Source organism: Miscanthus floridulus, chromosome 7 (assembly GCF_019320115.1).
Source record: "Miscanthus floridulus cultivar M001 chromosome 7, ASM1932011v1, whole genome shotgun sequence".
Classification (NCBI taxonomy): domain Eukaryota; kingdom Viridiplantae; phylum Streptophyta; class Magnoliopsida; order Poales; family Poaceae; genus Miscanthus; species Miscanthus floridulus.
The window spans coordinates 68,233,896-68,253,728 of NC_089586.1; the positions used below are offsets into that span (position 1 = coordinate 68,233,896).

The following is a 19,833-nucleotide window of genomic DNA, read 5'->3' on the forward strand; positions in this document are numbered from 1 at the left end:
AATTTTAAATTAAAAATTCCATGCTTGTGTGGTATATGTTAGTTGTAGGTTTGAATGATGAAATAAAAAACTAGCGTGCATAGGCCGAGTAACTAGACTTGTGTTCATATTATAAAAACTAGACTCTTGCTTCTAATGTTGATCTCATGGGGTATTCTAGTTTTTGTGAATGTCTAGTTACTAATGGTGCTAAGGATGTTATAATGGTGCACTCCGATTGGTATCACGCTTCAAAGGTACATCTCTTATACCTTAGCATTATTTGGTAGACATTGACTCCTACATTTCCTATCTAAGCATATGCGCAAACTTCAGTCCAAACTCTTAGCACATATGTAGGGGGAGCAATTGTACCAATTGGGGTTCATGAAACTTGTTTATATCCTTTTACACATGGTAAATATACTCGGGGAAGCAACATGGATTCAAATGAATTTCAATTCATATATTTGTCTAAGGGTTGTCATCAATTACCAAAAATGGAGATATTGAAAGCACTAGTTTGGTTTTGGTGAATTGATGAAACCCTAAGTGCTAACCTAGTTTATCAAAGTGATCATGAGATAGGTAGCACATTCCAAGTGATAGAGCAATGGTGAAGATTATGATGATGGTGTGACCATGGTGATGATCAAGTGCTTGGACTTGAAAAAGAAGAAAGACAAAAACAAAAAGCTCAAGGCAAAGGTGAAACTTGATAGGAGCTTTTTGGTTTGGTGATCGAGACACTTAGTGAGTGTGGTCACATTTAGGATCGATAACCATACTATTAAGAGGGATGAAACTCGTATCGAAATACAGTTATCAAAGTGCCACTAGATGTTCTAACTCATTGCATATGCATTTAGATTCTAGTGAGTGCTAACACCCTTGAAAATATTTGTGAAAATATGCTAACACACATGCACAAGGTGATACACTTGGTGGTTGGCACATTTGATCAAGGGTGACGAAGTTAGTGAAGTTGAGGAAGTCATTGGAACTGACCGAACGCATGATCGGACGCTGGACCTGAACATCCAGTCAGTGATGTAAGAGGTGATGCTGCTCTCAATTTGTGATCGAATGTAGAGGAGAGCAAGCGACCGGACGCACAGGAGGGTGAGTCTGGTCATGGTGACGTACGGTGACATCAGTCGCGCTGTTTGGCACGCAAAGAAGAAGAAGGACAGGACTCTGGCCTGAGTCCGGTCACACCTAAGCGGACACGTCCGATCGCTAAAAAGCGGCTCTGGATGCTTACTAGAAGTGACCAGACTCAGCTTGGGCGCGAGTCAAGTCAACTTAGCGGCGCGTCCGGTCATTGGGTGTTGGTGAGCGGGCGCGTGAGGACCTAACGCGGGCACGGTGCGTACGATTAGCTTGCCTACGCATCCGATCGAGACTTAGGCGTTGCGCTGAGTCACTTGACCATTGAGATCGTGCGGATATCATTGAATGTGGGGGACACGTGGATGGCGATCAGTGACTAGACGCTAGGGCTGGTGCGTCCGGTCGATCTGACCGGCCTGTCCAGTCACCCCGCAACAGGTTGCAGTGAGAGGCCAATGGCTCTATTCATCGGGGCTCTCTATTTAAGCCCCATGGCCAGCTCAAGCTCACTCTCTTGGCCATTTGCATTGACATAGCAACCTTATGAGCTTAGCCAACATCCTCCCAGTCATCTCCATCATAGATTCATCATCTTTGTGAGATTGGGAGTGAATCCAAGTGCATTGCTTGAGTGATTGCATCTAGAGGCACTTGATGTTCGTGTTTCACTGCAGGATTCGCTTGTTACTCTTGGTGGTTGCCACCACCTAGACGGCTTGGTGTAGCGAGGATCGTTGAGTGGAGGTTGGTGATTGTCTTCGGCTTCGATCGTGCTGATTGTGAGGGGTTCTTGACCTTTTCCCGGCGGAGAGCCAAAAGGTACTCTAGTGGATTGCTTGTGGTTTGTGTGATTCTCATCTTGTGTTGGTTGGACAGCACCCTATTGAGGGTTTGGTGTGTGATGCCAATTAGCGCGTGAACCTCCAAGTGAGTGAATCGCCACAACGAGGACTAGCTTGCCGGCAAGCAAGTGAACCTTGGTAAAAAAATCTTGTGTCATCTTGTCCGAGGATTTCTTGGTATTCATAGTGATTTATTGGCTCCATCTTGTGATTGGCTCATACATCGACACGTCGGTATAATCATCACCATCTCCTCTTGCATTTACATTTCTAGTGTTGCTTTGCTTTTTAGTGTAATTAATTTTAAGAGCAAGCTTGTGTCGGGTCTAGTGGTTAGTGTGGCTTTTTAGTTAGTCTTTGAGAGCACACTAACTTAGTGTAGTGACATAGCCATTGTGTGCTTAGAGATCATATTCACTAGAATTATGATAGGTGGCTTGCATTTTTAGTAGGCTAGCACAATATTCGCTTCGCCTCATATTTGTCTAACGGTTTGTTAAGTATTGTTGTAGAAATTTTTAATAGTCTATTTACCCACTCTAGCCATTAGGACCTTTCACGTGTTGGGGATGAGAGCAATATCAGGATCTAGGAGGACCCCTAGGTCGGTCATGGGCTCACTAGACGCCCTATTACTCCACATGGGCTGACTTTGCTAACTCGTGTGGAGGAGCTTTTGGACCCAATGATGGGATGGTGGGACGAACAGCTTGTTCGGGATGTTTTTTTGGGAGGACGTTATGCACATCTTGGCTACGCCAACGAACCTGGGACACGAAGATCACTTGCCCTGGCACTTTGATAGAAGGGGCTTGTTCTCGATCAAGTTAGCATACCATGTCCTAGATGATGGCAAGGAGATGGAGTTGGTTCGCCAGGAGGGGCAGTGTAGCTCGGGCAACCCTGCTCTCGAGTGTGCAACCTCGTTCTAGCAAAGATTATGGAAGATATCATGTCCCCCGAAGCTGAAACATTTTTTGTGGCGGTTAGCGTGGAATAGTTTGGCACTAAAGATGAACCTACAGAGGCACGGAATCAAGCATGACACACGCTATCCAGTTTGCAATCGACTGGATGAAGACGGTGGTCATTGCTTCCTGAAGTGCAAGTTTGTAAAACACTCCTGGGCTGACCTCCAATTAGAACATGTTCAATTAGAGCTGCTACTCAAGAGCTCGGCATGGGAGGTGGTTGAAGCGGTGATACACTTGATGGAGGATGATCGACTGAATACAATAATCCTACTCTAGAAGTGGTGGAGCGTCCGAAACCAAATTGATCATGGCAAGCACGGTCTGTCTAGGGGAGAGGTTGTGGGTGCAGTCCTCAGCCTTGTGGGTGACCTTACAGGCAAGGAGAAGGGTGTATCAGACCGAATACAAAGACCAGTGTAGCGCTAGCGTGCTCCACCTCCGGGACAACTTAAGATCAATAGTGACGACTCTTTTGTTCAAGATACACACAAGGGCGGATGGTGTTTCATTGTTAGGGATCATCATGGTGAACCTACCATCGCTGGAGCAGGGCGACTGACAGCGGTACCGGATGTGTTATCAGCATAAGCAGCGGCATGTGCGAAAGCCTTGCAATCGGCAATGGATTATGGGATCTATTGGGTCCAAGTCGAGGTAGATTCAACGCTCCTTTAGCAGGCGCTTCTCACGTCATCGATGGACCTGGCGGTTAGTGGTATGTTGATTAGGGATACATGGGTCCTTCTTCATGAGCATTTCGTATGTGATGATGTTCTCCTTGTTCCTAGAAATTATAATTCAGCTGCGCATGCTCGAGCTAGCTTAGGGATGAGTTGGAACCCGGGTGAGTCACATGTCTAGACAAAACCCCTCCCAGAGGCTGTAAAGTGTTTGGTTTCAATAACAAGACCGTAGAGCCAGCCGTTTCAAAAAAAAATGGTCCTAGACTGTGGCCCATACGGCCATACTCACCGCTGGTAAAGCCCAGTTTGACCAAAAAAAAAAAGAGGAGCGGTACCAAACAGCAGCGTCGCTCCAAACCATAATCTGCTGGATGGAAGCGATTCAGGTTTTGTACAGTTCCGCTTGCCACCGATTCACTCTGGATTCGGCGGTCTCGACCCGGCCCCGCGCCTCTCTCCGTCGCGGCGTGGCCCGCCCGTGTCCCCTCTCTCCATCGCGGAGGTTCTCCCGCACGGCCGCGCCGCACCGCACCGCCTGGAGACGAGCTAGAGCCGGAGCCGAGTGACGTTGGAGTTGAGTGGAGTTGGAACCGAGTGTAGCCGGAGCTGGAGCCAGAGCGGCACGAGAGCGCTACCAAACGGGGCCTGCCACGTCACGTGGAATGCGTCATCGGTCCGACACCCGAGACCAGCGCTCCTGCTTAGGGCAGTCCCAATAAAAGAAACTAGTAGTTTCTATAATATAGGATATCGCACCAAAAAGTACTGCTTTCCAACCCATGGTTTCTATGAGTAATAACTATTTTCTCTTTCTCTCTCCCAACTCTATCTTTTCCTCCAATGGAAGTGGTGGTTTCTCCCTATGACGATTTCATAGTTTCTTGGTGCATTGGGTCAAGAGTAGACCTGGTTTCTTCACGAAGAAACCATTTTTATGATTTTTGCTCTCTTTCTTCATTAATTATGTTGCTATGTCAGTATTTTACCTATGTGGCAAGTCATTTAATGAGGATAGAAAGCATCGTCAATGCACCCTTAGACTTGCGGCTGTCTCTGTCATCGGCCACGCACGGCGGCGGAGCATAGGCATAGCAGCAAGCAAGCAGCGGAGACGCCGGAGAGCGGTGAGGAAGCATGGAGAAGGAGCAGCTCGGCACGCTGCTCCGGGACCTCGACGCGCTCAAGCAGCATCCCGACGACCTCGCCTCCACCATCGATCGGGTAATCCCTCCCACCTGGCTGCACCATGGATCTCGGCAGTTTCTATAGCCATCTTCCCTTCTGCTGTGCCTTTCCAATTCCTGATCCCGGTTCATCTGATTGCTAGATGCGGGAGCGGTTAGTGGCGATGATGAATCCGGCCGCCGCCGGCGCCGCTTCTCGATCCAAGATTAAGGTACGATCTGAGGGCTGATTTCGGCGTTCAGGCGCTCTGGGCTGTGCAAATTGAGTGCCATAGTTTTGGACAAATCGTGAATTTTACTCTGTTTGCGCGAAATTGGGGATGCAGGACATGAGCGCGGAAGTAGTGGACAACAATCCCTACAGCAGACTTATGGCGTTGCAGCGGATGGGTGTAGTGGAGAATTATGAGCGCATCAGGGACTACTCCGTCGCCATCGTTGTAAGCATCCTTCTCACCTAATTTAGCATTGCTACTCTTCAAACATGGTTACATCAGCTCGGAATTTCGAAATTGGCATTTACTTCCATCCTTGAGTAGAGGGAGCCTCTCTCTCCATGGTACTGAAAATGTGATTTGGATATCACGAAGCTCAAGGGTCCTTTGGGACCATGCAAACTCGAGTATATTTATCTGTCTAGAGATCGATCTAGGTATACCGTGTATTATGTGCTGAATATTGGGAAATATAGTTACAATACCTGTTTAGAACAACCAACTATCGAGCTATTGTTATTTCTTCATGTTGATATTAGTTTCAGCTTGATCTAGGACAACAGTTCAAAGTTGTAAAAACAAAGAGGTTGTAGCTTCATCACATCATGCATGAAAAGATAATTTCGCACATACAGATGGGAAAATTCAACTCAGAGCAAACCTTTCATTCATTATCCTTCTCTTTACAGGGCATAGGTGGTGTTGGTAGTGTTGCTGCGGAGATGCTCACTAGATGTGGAATTGGACGCCTGTTGTTGTATGACTATGACACAGTTGAGTTGGCTAACATGAATAGGTTGTTCTTTCGTCCAGAACAAGTAAGCTTCCAGGACAGTATTTATTTTGTTGTTGTTTGTTTTACACCAAGACATTTTTCATGTTGAAGTACTTATGCTCACTGCTCTGCAAGACTGCAAGAACATAATTCAAATCAGATCGTGACTGCATTCAGTCCATATACTTTGATAGGTTGGAATGACCAAAACAGATGCTGCTGTACAGACACTTTCTGGAATAAATCCTGATGTTGTGTTGGAGGTGAGCAACTATGCCCAGCATCAATATTCTCTGTTAGCCTTTTTTCCTACATCAGTAAACCAAATCATTTCATTAGATTCTGGCCTCTGGGCATCATTAGTTTTTGGTAGAAGTGACAAATCAAGAGCATGCAGTTTTTGTTGAACTAACCATTCTTAATGTTTACTACTTTCCATTACTTGCTCATCTTCCACTGTATATGTATAAAACTAGAAGTTTTTGTTGTACTGTTTCCTCTTTACTGTCTTTATTACGTGCTTCAACTTGGTACATTGTCTTATGAGAGGCAAAATAGCAGGCATGATTTCTTTTTTTCGGCTGTATTGGATGGAGTAGCAATACCATTGTATTCCTTCTACTTATAAGAAAACCTATTCTAACATCTCTTTTCTACTGTAGAGCTACTCACTGAATATTACTACAGTCAAAGGTTTCGAAACATTTTTGGCAAGTTTAAAAGCACAGAGCTCTCATGAGCGTAGCACTGGAGTTGATCTTGTCTTGAGCTGTGTCGATAACTATGAAGCTCGTATGGTTGTAAACCAGGTGATTTGTCCACAGACAACTAAATTATTTGGTCCCTCCTTCACGTGCCTTATAATAACATTATGTGCATAGTTATGTATTATGGTGCAGTTCATTGGTGGGAATTTGCTTATTTGTTCTTTGTACCTGCTTTTCAGGCATGCAATGAGCTTGGTCAGACGTGGATGGAGTCTGGTAAGTTGTAAATCACATTTTTTGTCTCAAACTTGCATTTATTGACAGCAAAACTTTTCAGAAACCACATTCCTATTAATGATTAATTAACAATATGATTATTGCCTACTTTTCTTGTGTAATGCTGCCATTGTATCTCATTGTATACCCTAATCACACCTCAAATGTGTCAAGCAAGCTTCACTTGTACAGTGTTTTCTCCTTGTTTTATATCACTAGTCAGTATCCTTCAGCCATGATACTTGGTCATCAGTTGAACCTTGTGCATTGCTAATTTTTCAAGGCACACAAGGGAAACTGATTTTCTGTCAGGATCCTATTTTACTGCGTTACTGCTTAAATTTTGCAAGGATGTTCAACATAGTTATACCGGATTATGGATCAAAACAGATCTATGTTTCACATAATTGGTTTGGAAAACAGGATGTAATTGCAACCCACAGAAATATACACACAAGTTTAAGTTTTGAAGCTTACTGGATTACAGCCAATTTTTTATTGAACTCATAGTGATAGTGATGGTACAAAAGGCTGAGATAGCTTCTGACTATGAACAGGTGTCTCAGAAGATGCTGTTTCTGGTCATATACAACTGCTGGTTCCTGGTGAAACTGCATGTTTTGCATGTGCTCCTCCATTGGTATGTTCTTTTGATCTTATATTTGCTACTCTTGTTTAATGGTGTGCAGTGTGCTCTTGTGAATTTGATACTTTTAGATTGTGGATGTGTATTTCATATTGTCATTCCTACCATTTTCCGTGCTGAGATTTCAGTGGTTATTCTGGCTTGACAGAGATGTCCCCTGTGAACTTCCATAATATTTCCTTTTCATTTCTGTATCACTTGTCTGTAATACCTTCAATTATAGGTTGTAGCATCTGGAGTGGATGAGCGTACACTTAAGCGAGAAGGTGTTTGTGCTGCCTCTTTGCCAACTACAATGGTGAGGCGTTGTTTTATCCTTTTACCATTTCTTTTGTACTATTATTTGCCACTGTCTCGATGCTTGAATCAGTGATGTTTCAATTATTCGTGTTGTGTAGTGCCTGGTAGCCTTATATGGACCAGTGCATCTTTTCATTAGTTTTGAGACATCGTGATTTTATTGTGTGCTTTGCTTTTTCTCATTATATTAAGAAGAACAAAGGGAGTCTTGGAAGAAGAAGGGCAGGCCTGGTGTAGTGGTGAGAGTTGTCTCACTGAGTCACCAGGTCGTGGGTTCGAAGTAACCTCTCCGCAGATTTTGCGGGGGAAAGGCTTGCCTTGGTTTTCCCCTTCCCCAGACCCCCACTCATGTGAGAGCCTCTGGCACTGGGTCTGCCCCTTTTTTTTAAAGGGAGTCTTGGAAGACTCGTACACACTTATTAAGGCAGGTTTCCTTGCACTCTATAAAGCATAATCAACTGGGGAAAAAATCTGGTGCGGGCCGTCCCTATGCGACGTCGTGCGGTCTGTGCAGCTGATGTGTGGACCACAATATCATCATCACCATCCAGCATGGTGAATCAGATGCCTCATGGGCCATGCGTTAGCTGTACGTCCGCACAGTGTTTTCATGCAGATGGCCCTCACGCAATTTTTTTCCATCAACTGCAATGTAACATGGAAGCTATATCTGTGTAGCTGACTAGTTGCCGTTTATATGTAATATCTACAGTATTTTCTCAACATTGTTGGAAACAACTGTAATCTAGTGGATCAAACATTTCATGATTGTGTACTACCACTCTGAGGATGCATTGCAGTCTTTACACTTAGAATTCATCTTTCGTCTTCACCAGAAGTTCATACCTCCTCTCCCATTCCTTTTCTAGGTCTAATAAATATTGTTTTTGCAGGGTGTTGTTGCCGGTCTCCTGGTCCAGAATGCTCTGAAATATTTGTTGAACTTCGGACAAGTTTCCCCTTACTTGGTAATTATTTGATTTTAACTATGGCGTTGGTAATCCTGCAAACTTTTTGGAGGTTTCCATTTCCCCCTAAATAACCCCCCTCCCCTGATTAACTGAAGAGTCTTCTCTTCTTTGGATTCTTCAGATTGTAAATACTCTTTCCTTTAGTTTCTTGCTTAAATGTGGTGCGTATGATATGCTCCCTCTGATTCGAAATATAAGTCCTTTAGGACAGCAACAGTCTCCACTCTTCTTTTTTTTCTCGAACACGCAGGAGAGCTGCGTATCATTGTATTAATAGAAGAAGAGAGAGTCATACATAGACCCAGACCCACACACACAAAACCCACTACTACAATGTGATGCTTTAAATAGTGCAAACTATATATCATGAAACCATGTTCCATGATAAATCTAGTAATCTCAACCATGTGCCAAGTTAAACTTTCCATATATAGATGGGCCAAGTTAAAAAAGTTTGGCCGGATAGAATCCTAAAGCAACCTACACTTGGAACTGGAGGGAGTATATTTGTTAGGGTTAATACAAATAATTTTGGGCTTGAAAGGTTAGACCACCGTGTCTCATGTTGATCCAGTGTATCCATCCCTACATTTCATATGAATGATAGTTTTTTTTTTTTTGAAATCTTTTTATCTATTCATTCATGATTTGCAGGGATATAACTCACTTAAGGATTATTTCCCTGCAATGGAAATGAGGCCAAATCCACAATGCTCGAATCCAGCATGTGTTCAGAGACAGGTGTTTGTCTTCCCACAAATTATTGCTATGCTAAATGCGAAAACTGATGAAGGGTTTCTAACATCATCATTTTCAGAAAGAATATATGGACTCCAAACCTGCTAGAGATGCAGCAGCAAAGACTAAGTTGGAAGCTGAAGCATCTGCAGAAAATGAATGTCCCGTCCACCTAGACAACGATTGGAATATTAGGTAAATCATTTGACATCAACTTAAATTTATTTTACTTGAGAATACTGATTTATTTGTGTCATAAACAAATGTGTAACAACGTTCGTCAAAGATATGTATATATTACTGAAAAGTACTACTAATATGAATATCACTGATGCGACCTAGTGTTTCATTAGCTACCATTTCAATTGAGTGGGTTATCCATATATAGCTAACTGAGCTAATAACATTGTGGTGGACCAATGGAACACTGTACCCATATTCAAAGTTGAAACCGCATAATTTCTTGAGCAACCTCATTAGCAAGATTGCATCGTAGTTGAAAATATAGTTCAGATTTTTTGACTAAAAGTTTATGGCTAGCCTGAACTATTCTTTTTAATAGAGTATATGATACTGAAACTAATTGGCTAGTACTTTGATGCTGGTGCCATTGTATTTCCAGTATTTTGTTTGTCTACTGTACAGCAAATTGACATGCTTGATTCATAAATATCAGTTTTACATCATATCTAAATTATAATTTTTATTTTTATATGCAGTGTTGTTGATGATGAAGAAACTGGGACATCAAGCATTCGTAACACTCCAGGTAAATGAAATGACATTTTCAGATCAGAACAAAGTATATTTCCTCTTATCAGCCGGACACCTTTTTACACTGAAATTCTACAGATATTCTACCAGAAGGTCTTGTCCGTGAGCTTCCAGATGCTGATTCATATGCAGAACCAGCTGCGCCAGTGAGTTCCAGTGCTATTGATGATGATCTTGAGGAGCTCCAGCGTCAACTTGATGCCCTAAACGCATCTTAGCCTTGATAAGTAAGCTAGCTCATCTGCGTCTCGGCTTCTCCCCAATCCCAACTTGGATGGGGAAACATGATTCACATACTGTTGTTTGTGTCGGTTCTAACGGAGTTGGTAAATTCACCGGATATAGCCTTTATTCGTAGCACTGTGGTAAAAGGGGGAAAAAAAGAGAGAAAAGCATAGCTATACTGCTTTGGGAGTTTGACTTGCAATTTTGGTTGAGAACATGTACATTTCTGAGCCAGGCAACTCGTTGGTACTAATGTCTCAATTTTTGTCGATTGCTTACAAGGCCATGTTTAGTTCCCCAAATTTCCTGAATTTGACACTATGCAAAAAGAAGATTCTCCATCACATCAAACTTACGGTACATGCATGGAGTACTAAATGTTGATGAAATCAAAAACTAATTGCACAGTTTGGTTGTACTTTGCGAGACGAACGTTTTGAGCCTAATTAGTCAACGATTGAACAATTATTACCAAATACAAACAAAATGCTACAGTGCTCTGCCTTTCCGACGGCGCCGAATCCGGATGGAAACTAAACATGGCCCAAATCAGAGGTCTCATAGCTGTTGGTATTCAAAGGTTTGTCTGGAACCGCCATTTGCTTATTATTCAGAGGTTCCACTACTGCTTCCTGTTAACTCTGATGACAGTTTTTATCTGATTGCGAAGCGTTAAAGTTTAATCTCCTGCTTCGTATCTTCTGAGTTGCAATGCTTCCTCTTGACAAGAGTCGGAGATTTCAGAACATATATAATGTAGAACCGAAACCGCTTTGGATGCCATGAGTCGCTGTGACTGAGGTGTGTGAATGTCGAGTGGTGCAACTACACCCACGCCGATGAGCTTGTTTAGATAAACACTACTTTTCCAGTATATGTCGTGACAGTGCAAATTTTTTGGCAGATTGGGCCAAAGCTGAAACTCAAGTGAACTGTAATTTGGAACCGAGGGAGTATATGGATTGGAGCGGAAAATAGACTAATTCTCTGTTAACCTACTAGTGTTGTTTATTGTTTATCCAATGGAAAGAGTGAATGGGGTCAAATGAGTGAGGAATGTAGTTATGGACTATGCTGCCCACGCGGCCACTCCTACCTGACGAATGGGGGTAAGTAACTGATCATAGGCCGCGAGCGGTGCCTAACCCACGAACGGGGAAGGTGGTTTTGGGTTGCCGACATGTGAGAAGTGGCGATTTGTTCCCAAATCCCAAGCCGGCCGGTTGCTGGCTGGTTGGAGTAGCGCGCGCAGGCAGGTGCACAGCAACGTGTGTGACGAAATAGAGGTACTCCGCAGTAAAGATGCTGACAACTAAGAAGTCAAGCTAGAAATGGATAAATGTTTTCAAAGCAAATAGAAAGTGGAGGACGATCGAGTAACATGCATGTTAACTAACTAAAGGAAACAACGGATGGGCGAAGGAAATAACATGATGATGAAACCAACTATTTATATATATATATGCACCCCGCACCAGATCGATAGGAAAAGTGGTTTCGGTTTAGGCTCGTTTGCCCACACAGAGGCGACGAGACAGCCGAGCAATGCAAGGAAATTGAGTTGGTGCATGCATCAGGGGCCGGGATGCTGTTGGATGGATCGGTTTCAGCGGCCCTCCTGCTCCTGCACCGGCTTTGCCGGGAAAACGACCGTACGCGTGCATAAAGTGCAACGCGATGGAGCCATATATGCCACGGACTCGAAAGAGGCCACTTCACCGGACCTTATTTGCTCACCCTACCTAAATTCAGTTGACGACGTGTTGTTTAAAAATGGACTGCTTCGGTGGCTTGCAAACTTGGAACGAAGATCCTTGGAGGGAAGATCGTTGAAGATCCTTGGATTTTAAATGGATTGTTCAAGCACGTAACATGCAGTTCGGCATACATCATATCACTCATCAGACATTTTCGGTGGCTACGAGTGATAACTTATTATTACCTACTACTCCCTTCGTTCCAAAAGAACTACATATTTAGATCTGGTTATTAAACTCCACGTATTTTAGATTTCACTATTTGTAGAAAATAGTATGAACAATTATATTTTCAAATAGATATACAGTAAAATACATTTCACGGGAATCTAATAACACTTATTTAATCGCTATCATAAATATTTTGTATTGAGTTTTGCTCCAATGGTCCTTTCCATGGAAACTGCACGTATCTTAAAGCATCTAAGTAATTATTTTAATTAATTACGTCCTGATAATTATTTGGCCCCGCCCTACCCTTCCATAGATCGTGGCCCGCCCATGCCCACAGGATCGACCAGCACGCGCGGACATGTTCGTGTGAACTATTCCGGCCTCGCCGTCGTCGGTGAGCGTCAGGTACGCCCAGAGGGAGGCAGCTTCGCCTGTACGTAGTACTGGAGCTCGACGTCCTTCCTGTTCGCATCCTACTCCAAGCGCCTCATGGGTCATGGCGTCTGTCGCTCGGTGCGCCGGCAATGGCCGTGACCCTATCGGTCCTTGCAGGAGGACCTCGTCCAGGATCAGCTGGTCGGCTACACACCCGGACGGGGACTGGTACCTGACATGAGCAAGTTGATTCCAAGCGTCTTCTATACATGCAAAACGATTTTTAGCAACGGTTCAATTTTTTTTAGAGTGGCTGGTGATGGAGCCGCCCCTACAGTGGCGTGCTCGGGTGCCCCGACACCAGCCGCCCCTACAAATGGGATCTGATTTGTAGGGGCGGCTCAATCACCAGCCGCCCCTGGAAATGCTATTTGTAGGGGCGGCTGGTGATTGAGCCGCCCCTAAAAATGGCCCCGTATTTATAGCTCCGATTTATAGGGGCGGCTCAATCACCAGTCGCCCCTACAAATGGCCCCCATATAAAACAGAAGCATCACTTTTTTCCTCCTCGGGGCACTCACTCAAACCCATGAAAGAAAGGTGGGGAGACTTTGGGCACCTCCCAAAAATTGCTCTACTAAGGGGGAAGGTTTTGGTCTCAAATCCTTTGGTGGAGAGGTTGTAGAAGGTAAGAAAATGCTATTCCATATTTTTTTAAAGTTTTAATCGTTGGTTAGTGAGTAATTAGAGTTTTGTTTTTCTCTCTCTTCTATGGTACTTGAGCTATTTATGAGCAAATTAGACCCAACTTTTAAATGTACTAGGATAAATTAGGGAGGGGAACAAGATATTACCCTTATTTGGTCTACGTTTCTTGATTTTAGTGAATCATTAGTTAGTTTTATGGATGTTTCATGTCATGTGATCTAGATCTAGGGTTTGATTTTTTTATTAATTTCGTTTTTGTAAATTTATGTTTGATAAAATTGGACTAGGGTTTGTATGAAAGATATTGGATAAAGTATAATTATTGCTAATTATTGTCTTTAAAATTATTTATTGTAATCAATAAATATGTATTTTAATTATTTATGGATAAATGGGCCATTAATTAATTTTTCTCTACCATGGTGTGTTTGTATGCTTAATGTAATTATATTAGATTTATATTCATATATATCTGAGGTATATACAATTATTCTCAAATAATTATTACTTTGATTCATTTTTATATATATCTAAATAAGTAGTTCTATAATGTTTGTTTTGTTGTTGTTGTAAAAGATGGAGTACATGAACTCTTGGATGTATGGTTCGTTAAGGTTCAAGGCAGGTTTTCGTGAAGAGGTGGATAAATTTATTGAAGCCGCAATGAAGCATGCAACGACATTGAAAGAGAATAAGAATACAATTATTTGCCCCTATAAAGATTGCAAGAACCGTATGGTATGGATAGATGTGATTATCATCAGATCACATTTGATTATGCGAGGATTTGTTGAGGACTACACAGTGTGGATTCATCATGGTAAAACGGTTATTGTTAACGACGAAGATGAAGAGTAATACGACGACGAAACCATAGAATCCCTATCCCAATATTCAGTAGAGCTTGATGCACGAATGGATTTTGAGTTTGGCAATGAACAAGGTGGTGATGATGGTGGTTGGGATAGTAACGACGAAGGTGGTGCCAATAATGATGGTGGAGCACGTGTCGGAGTTGAAGATGATTTAGATGACATGATTCGAACCCTTGGACCAGAGATTTTACTAAATAGCCCGAAAAGTCTAGAAAATTTGGAAAGAGTGACAAAACCATCGAAGGAGATAGTGTATGGTGTTGAAAAGGGCTGTCCGGCACATTGGATATTGCTATGTTTCGTGCTTGAGCTGCTCATCCTGAAGGCTAAGTACGGCTGGTCAGACTGTAGTTTCAATGATCTATTGCATCTCCTGTCATGGGTGCTGCCACAACCAAACTCAGTTCCCGCCAACACATACCAAGCAAAGAAGGTCATAAGTCCATTGACAATGGGGGTTGAAAAAATACATGCATGCCCCAACCACTGTATACTTTTTCGTGGCGAAACATTCAAGTCACTAGATAAATGTCCCCGGTGTGGGACCAGCTGGTACAAGAACAATGACCTTTACGGTGGGGACGAACCATCCACGGGAAAAAAGAGGAATAAGAAGGGTACAAAAAAGGTGGTACAAGAATCTCAGCCCCCAGAGGACACTCCATTAGGCAACGATGCAAAGCAGAGAAGAATTCCTGCCCTGGCAATGTGGTACCTGCCAGTGACCGACCCCTTGAGACGTATGTTCCTAAACCCTAAAGAAGCCACACTCATGACATGGTGGGATGATGAGCGCAAGGTGGATGATGATAAGATTGCACACCCGGCTGATTGTAGTCAGTGGCAAAGGTTTGATGAAAAGCACAAAGAATTTAGCGATGACCCAAGAAATGTACGGTTTGGCCTGAGCACCGATGGAATGAATCCCTTCAATGAGAGGGTGAGCAACCACAGCACATGCCCAGTGATCTTGACTATGTACAACATCCCAATATGGTTGTGTCAGAAGAGAAAGTACCTTCTCCTCACTATTCTTATTTCTGGCCCTAAACAACCAGGCATTGATATAGACGTGTTCCTCGAGCCCTTGATGCAAGAAATGGAGAGGCTATAGAGGCATGGGGAGCAGATGTACGATACGTTCCGAAAGGAGGACTTCATATGTAGAGCAATAATATTTGTTACTACCAATGATTACTCTGCGTTGTTTGCTTTATCTGGACAGATCAAAGGGAAGACGGGATGCTTGGTTTGCTTGGATGGTACTATATGGGTGTACCTGGATGCATCCAAGAAGATAGTTTACCTAAGGAACCAACGCTTCTTAAAGACAAGTCACAAGTACCGCAACAAATTGTTCTTTAGATTTTATGACAACGCTCCAGAGATTGAACCCCTCCGGAGAGACGTCATAACGGAGAACATGTGTACAGAATGGTGAAAAACATACGCGTCGTCTATGGAAAGAAGACTCCGAATGGGACGAACAGAGATAGAAGCACACCTCCTGTCGAAGGCGTACCTTTCAAGAAACAATCGATCTTCTTTCAGTATCTGCCTTATTGGCCAGACTTACCCCCATGCCATTGATACTATGCACGTGTAGAAGAATGTCTTTGAGAGTCTCATTGCTACCTTGATGGACACAGGCAAGTCAAAGAATGGTCTGAAAGCACGGAAAGACATGGTGCCCAGCGTCAACTTGATGCCCTAAACGCATCTTAGCCTTGATAAGTAAGCTAGCTCAACTTGGATGGGGAAACATGATTCACATACTGTTGTTTGTGTCGGTTCTAACGGAGTTGGTAAATTCACCGGATATAGCCTTTATTCGTAGCACTGTGGTAAAAGGGGGAAAAAAAGAGAGAAAAGCATAGCTATACTGCTTTGGGAGTTTGACTTGCAATTTTGGTTGAGAACATGTACATTTCTGAGCCAGGCAACTCGTTGGTACTAATGTCTCAATTTTTGTCGATTGCTTACAAATCAGAGGTCTCATAGTTGTTGGTATTCAAAGGTTTGTCTGGAACCGCCATTTGCTTATTATTCAGAGGTTCCACTACTGCTTCCTGTTAACTCTGATGACAGTTTTTATCTGATTGCGAAGCGTTAAAGTTTAATCTCCTGCTTGGTATCTTCTGAGTTGCAATGCTTCCTCTTGACAAGAGTTGGAGATTTCAGAACATATATAATGTAGATGCCATGAGTCGCTGTGACTGTGAGGTGTGTGAATGTCGAGTGGTGCAACTACACCCACGCCGATGAGCTTGTTTAGATAAACACTACTTTTCCAGTGTATGTCGTGACAGTGCAAATTTTTTGGCAGATTGGGCCAAAGCTGAAACTCAAGTGAACTGTAATTTGGAACCGAGGGAGTATATGGATTGGAGCGGAAAATAGACTAATTCTCTGTTAACCTACTAGTGTTGTTTATTGTTTATCCAAAGGAAAGGGTGAATGGGGTCAAATGAGTGAGGAATGTAGTTATGGACTATGCTGCCCACGCGGCCACTCCTACCTGACGAATGGGGGTAAGTAACTGATCATAGGCCGCGAGCGGTGCCTAACCCACGAACGGGGAAGGTGGTTTTGGGTTGCCGACATGTGAGAAGTGGCGATTTGTTCCCAAATCCCAAGCCGGCCGGTTGCTGGCTGGTTGGAGTAGCGCGCGCAGGCAGGTGCACAGCAACGTGTGTGACGAAATAGAGGTACTCCGCAGTAAAGATGCTGACAACTAAGAAGTCAAGCTAGAAATGGATAAATGTTTTCAAAGCAAATAGAAAGTGGAGGACGATCGAGTAACATGCATGTTAACTAACTAAAGGAAACAACGGATGGGCGAAGGAAATAACATGATGATGAAACCAACTATTTATATATATATATGCACCCCGCACCAGATCGATAGGAAAAGTGGTTTCGGTTTAGGCTCGTTTGCCCACACAGAGGCGACGAGACAGCCGAGCAATGCGAGGGAATTGAGTTGGTGCATGCATCAGGGGCCGGGATGCTGTTGGATGGATCGGTTTCAGCGGCCCTCCTGCTCCTGCACCGGCTTTGCCGGGAAAACGACCGTACGCGTGCATAAAGAGCAACGCGATGGAGCCATATATGCCACGGACTCGAAAGAGGCCACTTCACCGGACCTTATTTGCTCACCCTACCTAAATTCAGTTGACGACGTGTTGTTTAAAAATGGACTGCTTCGGTGGCTTACAAACTTGGAACGAAGATCCTTGGAGGGAAGATCGTTGAAGATCCTTGGATTTTAAATGGATTGTTCAAGCACGTAACATGCAGTTCGGCATACATCATATCACTCATCAGACATTTTCGGTGGCTACGAGTGATAACTTATTATTACCTACTACTCCCTTCGTTCCAAAAGAACTACATATTTAGATCTGGTTATTAAACTCCACGTATTTTAGATTTCACTATTTGTAGAAAATAGTATGAACGATTATATTTTCAAATAGATATACAGTAAAACACATTTCACGGGAATCTAATAACACTTATTTAATCGCTATCATAAATATTTTGTATTGAGTTTTGCTCCGATGGTCCTTTCCATGGAAACTGCACGTATCTTAAAGCATCTAAGTAATTATTTTAATTAATTATGTCCTGATACCTAACGATAGGTCAAAAGGGCGGTCTAATCTCCAACTGGAAGGCCTAGCTAAAAGGAACGACACCCGCTTCCGACTTCGGCCCGTCTCTCTGATCGGAAGACCTGGCCGAGAAGGAACAGCGCTCGCTTCCGACTCCGGCCCGCCTCTCCGACCGGAAGGCCTGGCCAAGGAGGAACGACGCTCGCTTCCGAATCCGACCTGCCTCTCCGACCGGAAGGCCTGGCCAAACGCTGCTTCCGACTCCGACCCGCCTCTTCGACCGGGGATGGACCGAACCTCTGCTTACAGCTCTTCTCCAACTGGCACAGTCGGAGCCGACAGGGACCAACCGACCGGGGACGCCCGCTCCGTGAGGACCTAGGAAATAGACAGAGCAAGTAAGGCAGGGCGCTCAAGTCAACTGCAATACCAACGACCGTACCTTGTACACTTGCAGTACCGATAGGACATGTCAGAAGGGTGCCCTACAACCTTCTAGGCATGTCAGAACCCAAGCAGTGTTGTGGGCGTCGACGTTTTGCCCTACAGTGTTATGCCCGCCATCAATCCCTATACCAGACAAACACGATAGGACCCCCCACATGCCTCTAGGCATCAACGGTGTTATGGGCGTCATCATTTGCATACATGGTGAATGCGGTAAAAACCTCCCATATGCGTATGACATAAACAATATTGTGGGCGCCTACAATCATCTCGTACCCGATAGCATGGGCGACAAGACTTAGTAGCATACGTACTCTCTCTCGCTTGTAAGACCGTCACCTTCATCTATAAAAGGGGATACGCTCTCTCCCAACGAGGATGAATCTCACAAACACAGAGAACACACCAACGACTCTCGAGCAATTCGAACAACCAACGATCGATTCATCCCCTGCTAGCTTTAGACACTCTAAAGCTACATAGAGCACACGCTCGAATACTTAGTGCACGTAGGAGCTCCCGTCACTCTCAGCCCTTCAGTCCGGAGTCCGACCGGACCTCTTGCACCCCCTGTCTTTCTCCCTCTCATTTGTAAGCCCACAGCAAACTTCGAGCACCTGGGCTCAGGAATAAAGTCATCGACCGACTCAAACTGGACGTAGGGCACATTGCCTGAACCAGTATAAACCCTGTGTCATTGAGTGCTAGGCCACATCCGATCACAACGTATGACAAAACTACAAATATTTACATGTTGGTCACTTTCTGCACTGACAGTTGGTGCCGTCCGTGGGGAAGACGCCGTATGTTCACGCTTTTGGTCATCGGATGGCCCACTTTTCCGCCATCTTCGCCATGGCACGCTCAAGCGATACGACTCGCTTCGGCTAGCTAGAGTTTCCCACTCTCCCACCTACTGGAATGTAGGTTCCTCCCGTCTTCGAGTCATCCCAGGCCTTCCTCTTTGGAAGCCTGGACTTCATCGCCGACCGGCTCGGCGTGCTGCACCTCCACGAGGAGGCACTTGTTCCGCCGCCCGTCGGAGGAGGCGTCTCCTCCATCGGCTCTGGGACTCCCGGTGACTTCAACGATGAGGCACCTGCGCTTCGCTCTGAGCCCGCGCAGGGCTCAAACTCAACTGTGAGCAACGTACGGTTTGTTATTTACTCGCTATTTACTGTTTTTCACCGATTCTCTGGAGGGACCCCGTTGTCCCTACCGCGTCCGCCATGCGATCGGTTCCCCTAAGTCCTCACGTCCCCCATGAACGTGTATGCCCGAGGGCTTCAAAGGATGCTGGCGCCGCCCCCTCGTGGGGATGGTGAGCTATGCTCCCGCCTCTTTTCACGACCTCATGGATGACGATGTTGAGAGCGACGACTCTAGCATCATCTACCGGTTCGGTGTTCCTAACCGTATCATCACTAACCACGGGACTAACTTCACCGGGAAGAAGTTCCTGGACTTTAGTGATGGAT

At 44.3% G+C, this 19,833-nt stretch overlaps 1 protein-coding gene across 1 annotated transcript; it reads left to right on the forward strand.

The window, feature by feature from the left end:
* Positions 1-4,621: 4,621 nt before the first annotated feature.
* On the forward strand, positions 4,622-10,528 carry LOC136463375 (ubiquitin-like modifier-activating enzyme 5). The gene is made up of 14 exons (XM_066462381.1): positions 4,622-4,812; positions 4,919-4,987; positions 5,102-5,215; positions 5,680-5,808; positions 5,960-6,028; positions 6,428-6,574; positions 6,712-6,748; positions 7,306-7,388; positions 7,618-7,692; positions 8,588-8,662; positions 9,320-9,406; positions 9,483-9,598; positions 10,123-10,172; positions 10,256-10,528. The coding sequence occupies exons 1-14, from the start codon at positions 4,726-4,728 to the stop codon at positions 10,393-10,395; spliced, it is 1,278 nt and encodes a 425-aa protein (XP_066318478.1). The 5' UTR covers positions 4,622-4,725; the 3' UTR covers positions 10,396-10,528.
* Positions 10,529-19,833: the final 9,305 nt, after the last annotated feature.

What these genes read in the sequence shown, in the direction of transcription:
- LOC136463375 (XM_066462381.1), top strand. Translation starts at nt 4,726, where the DNA reads ATGGAGAAGGAGCAGCTCGGCACGCTGCTCCGGGACCTCGACGCGCTC. An exon ending in TGTTCTTTCGTCCAGAACAA is followed by an intron (nt 5,809 to 5,959) that starts GTAAGCTTCCAG and finishes ATACTTTGATAG; the next exon opens with GTTGGAATGACCAAAACAGA. An exon ending in AAGCATTCGTAACACTCCAG is followed by an intron (nt 10,173 to 10,255) that starts GTAAATGAAATG and finishes GAAATTCTACAG; the next exon opens with ATATTCTACCAGAAGGTCTT.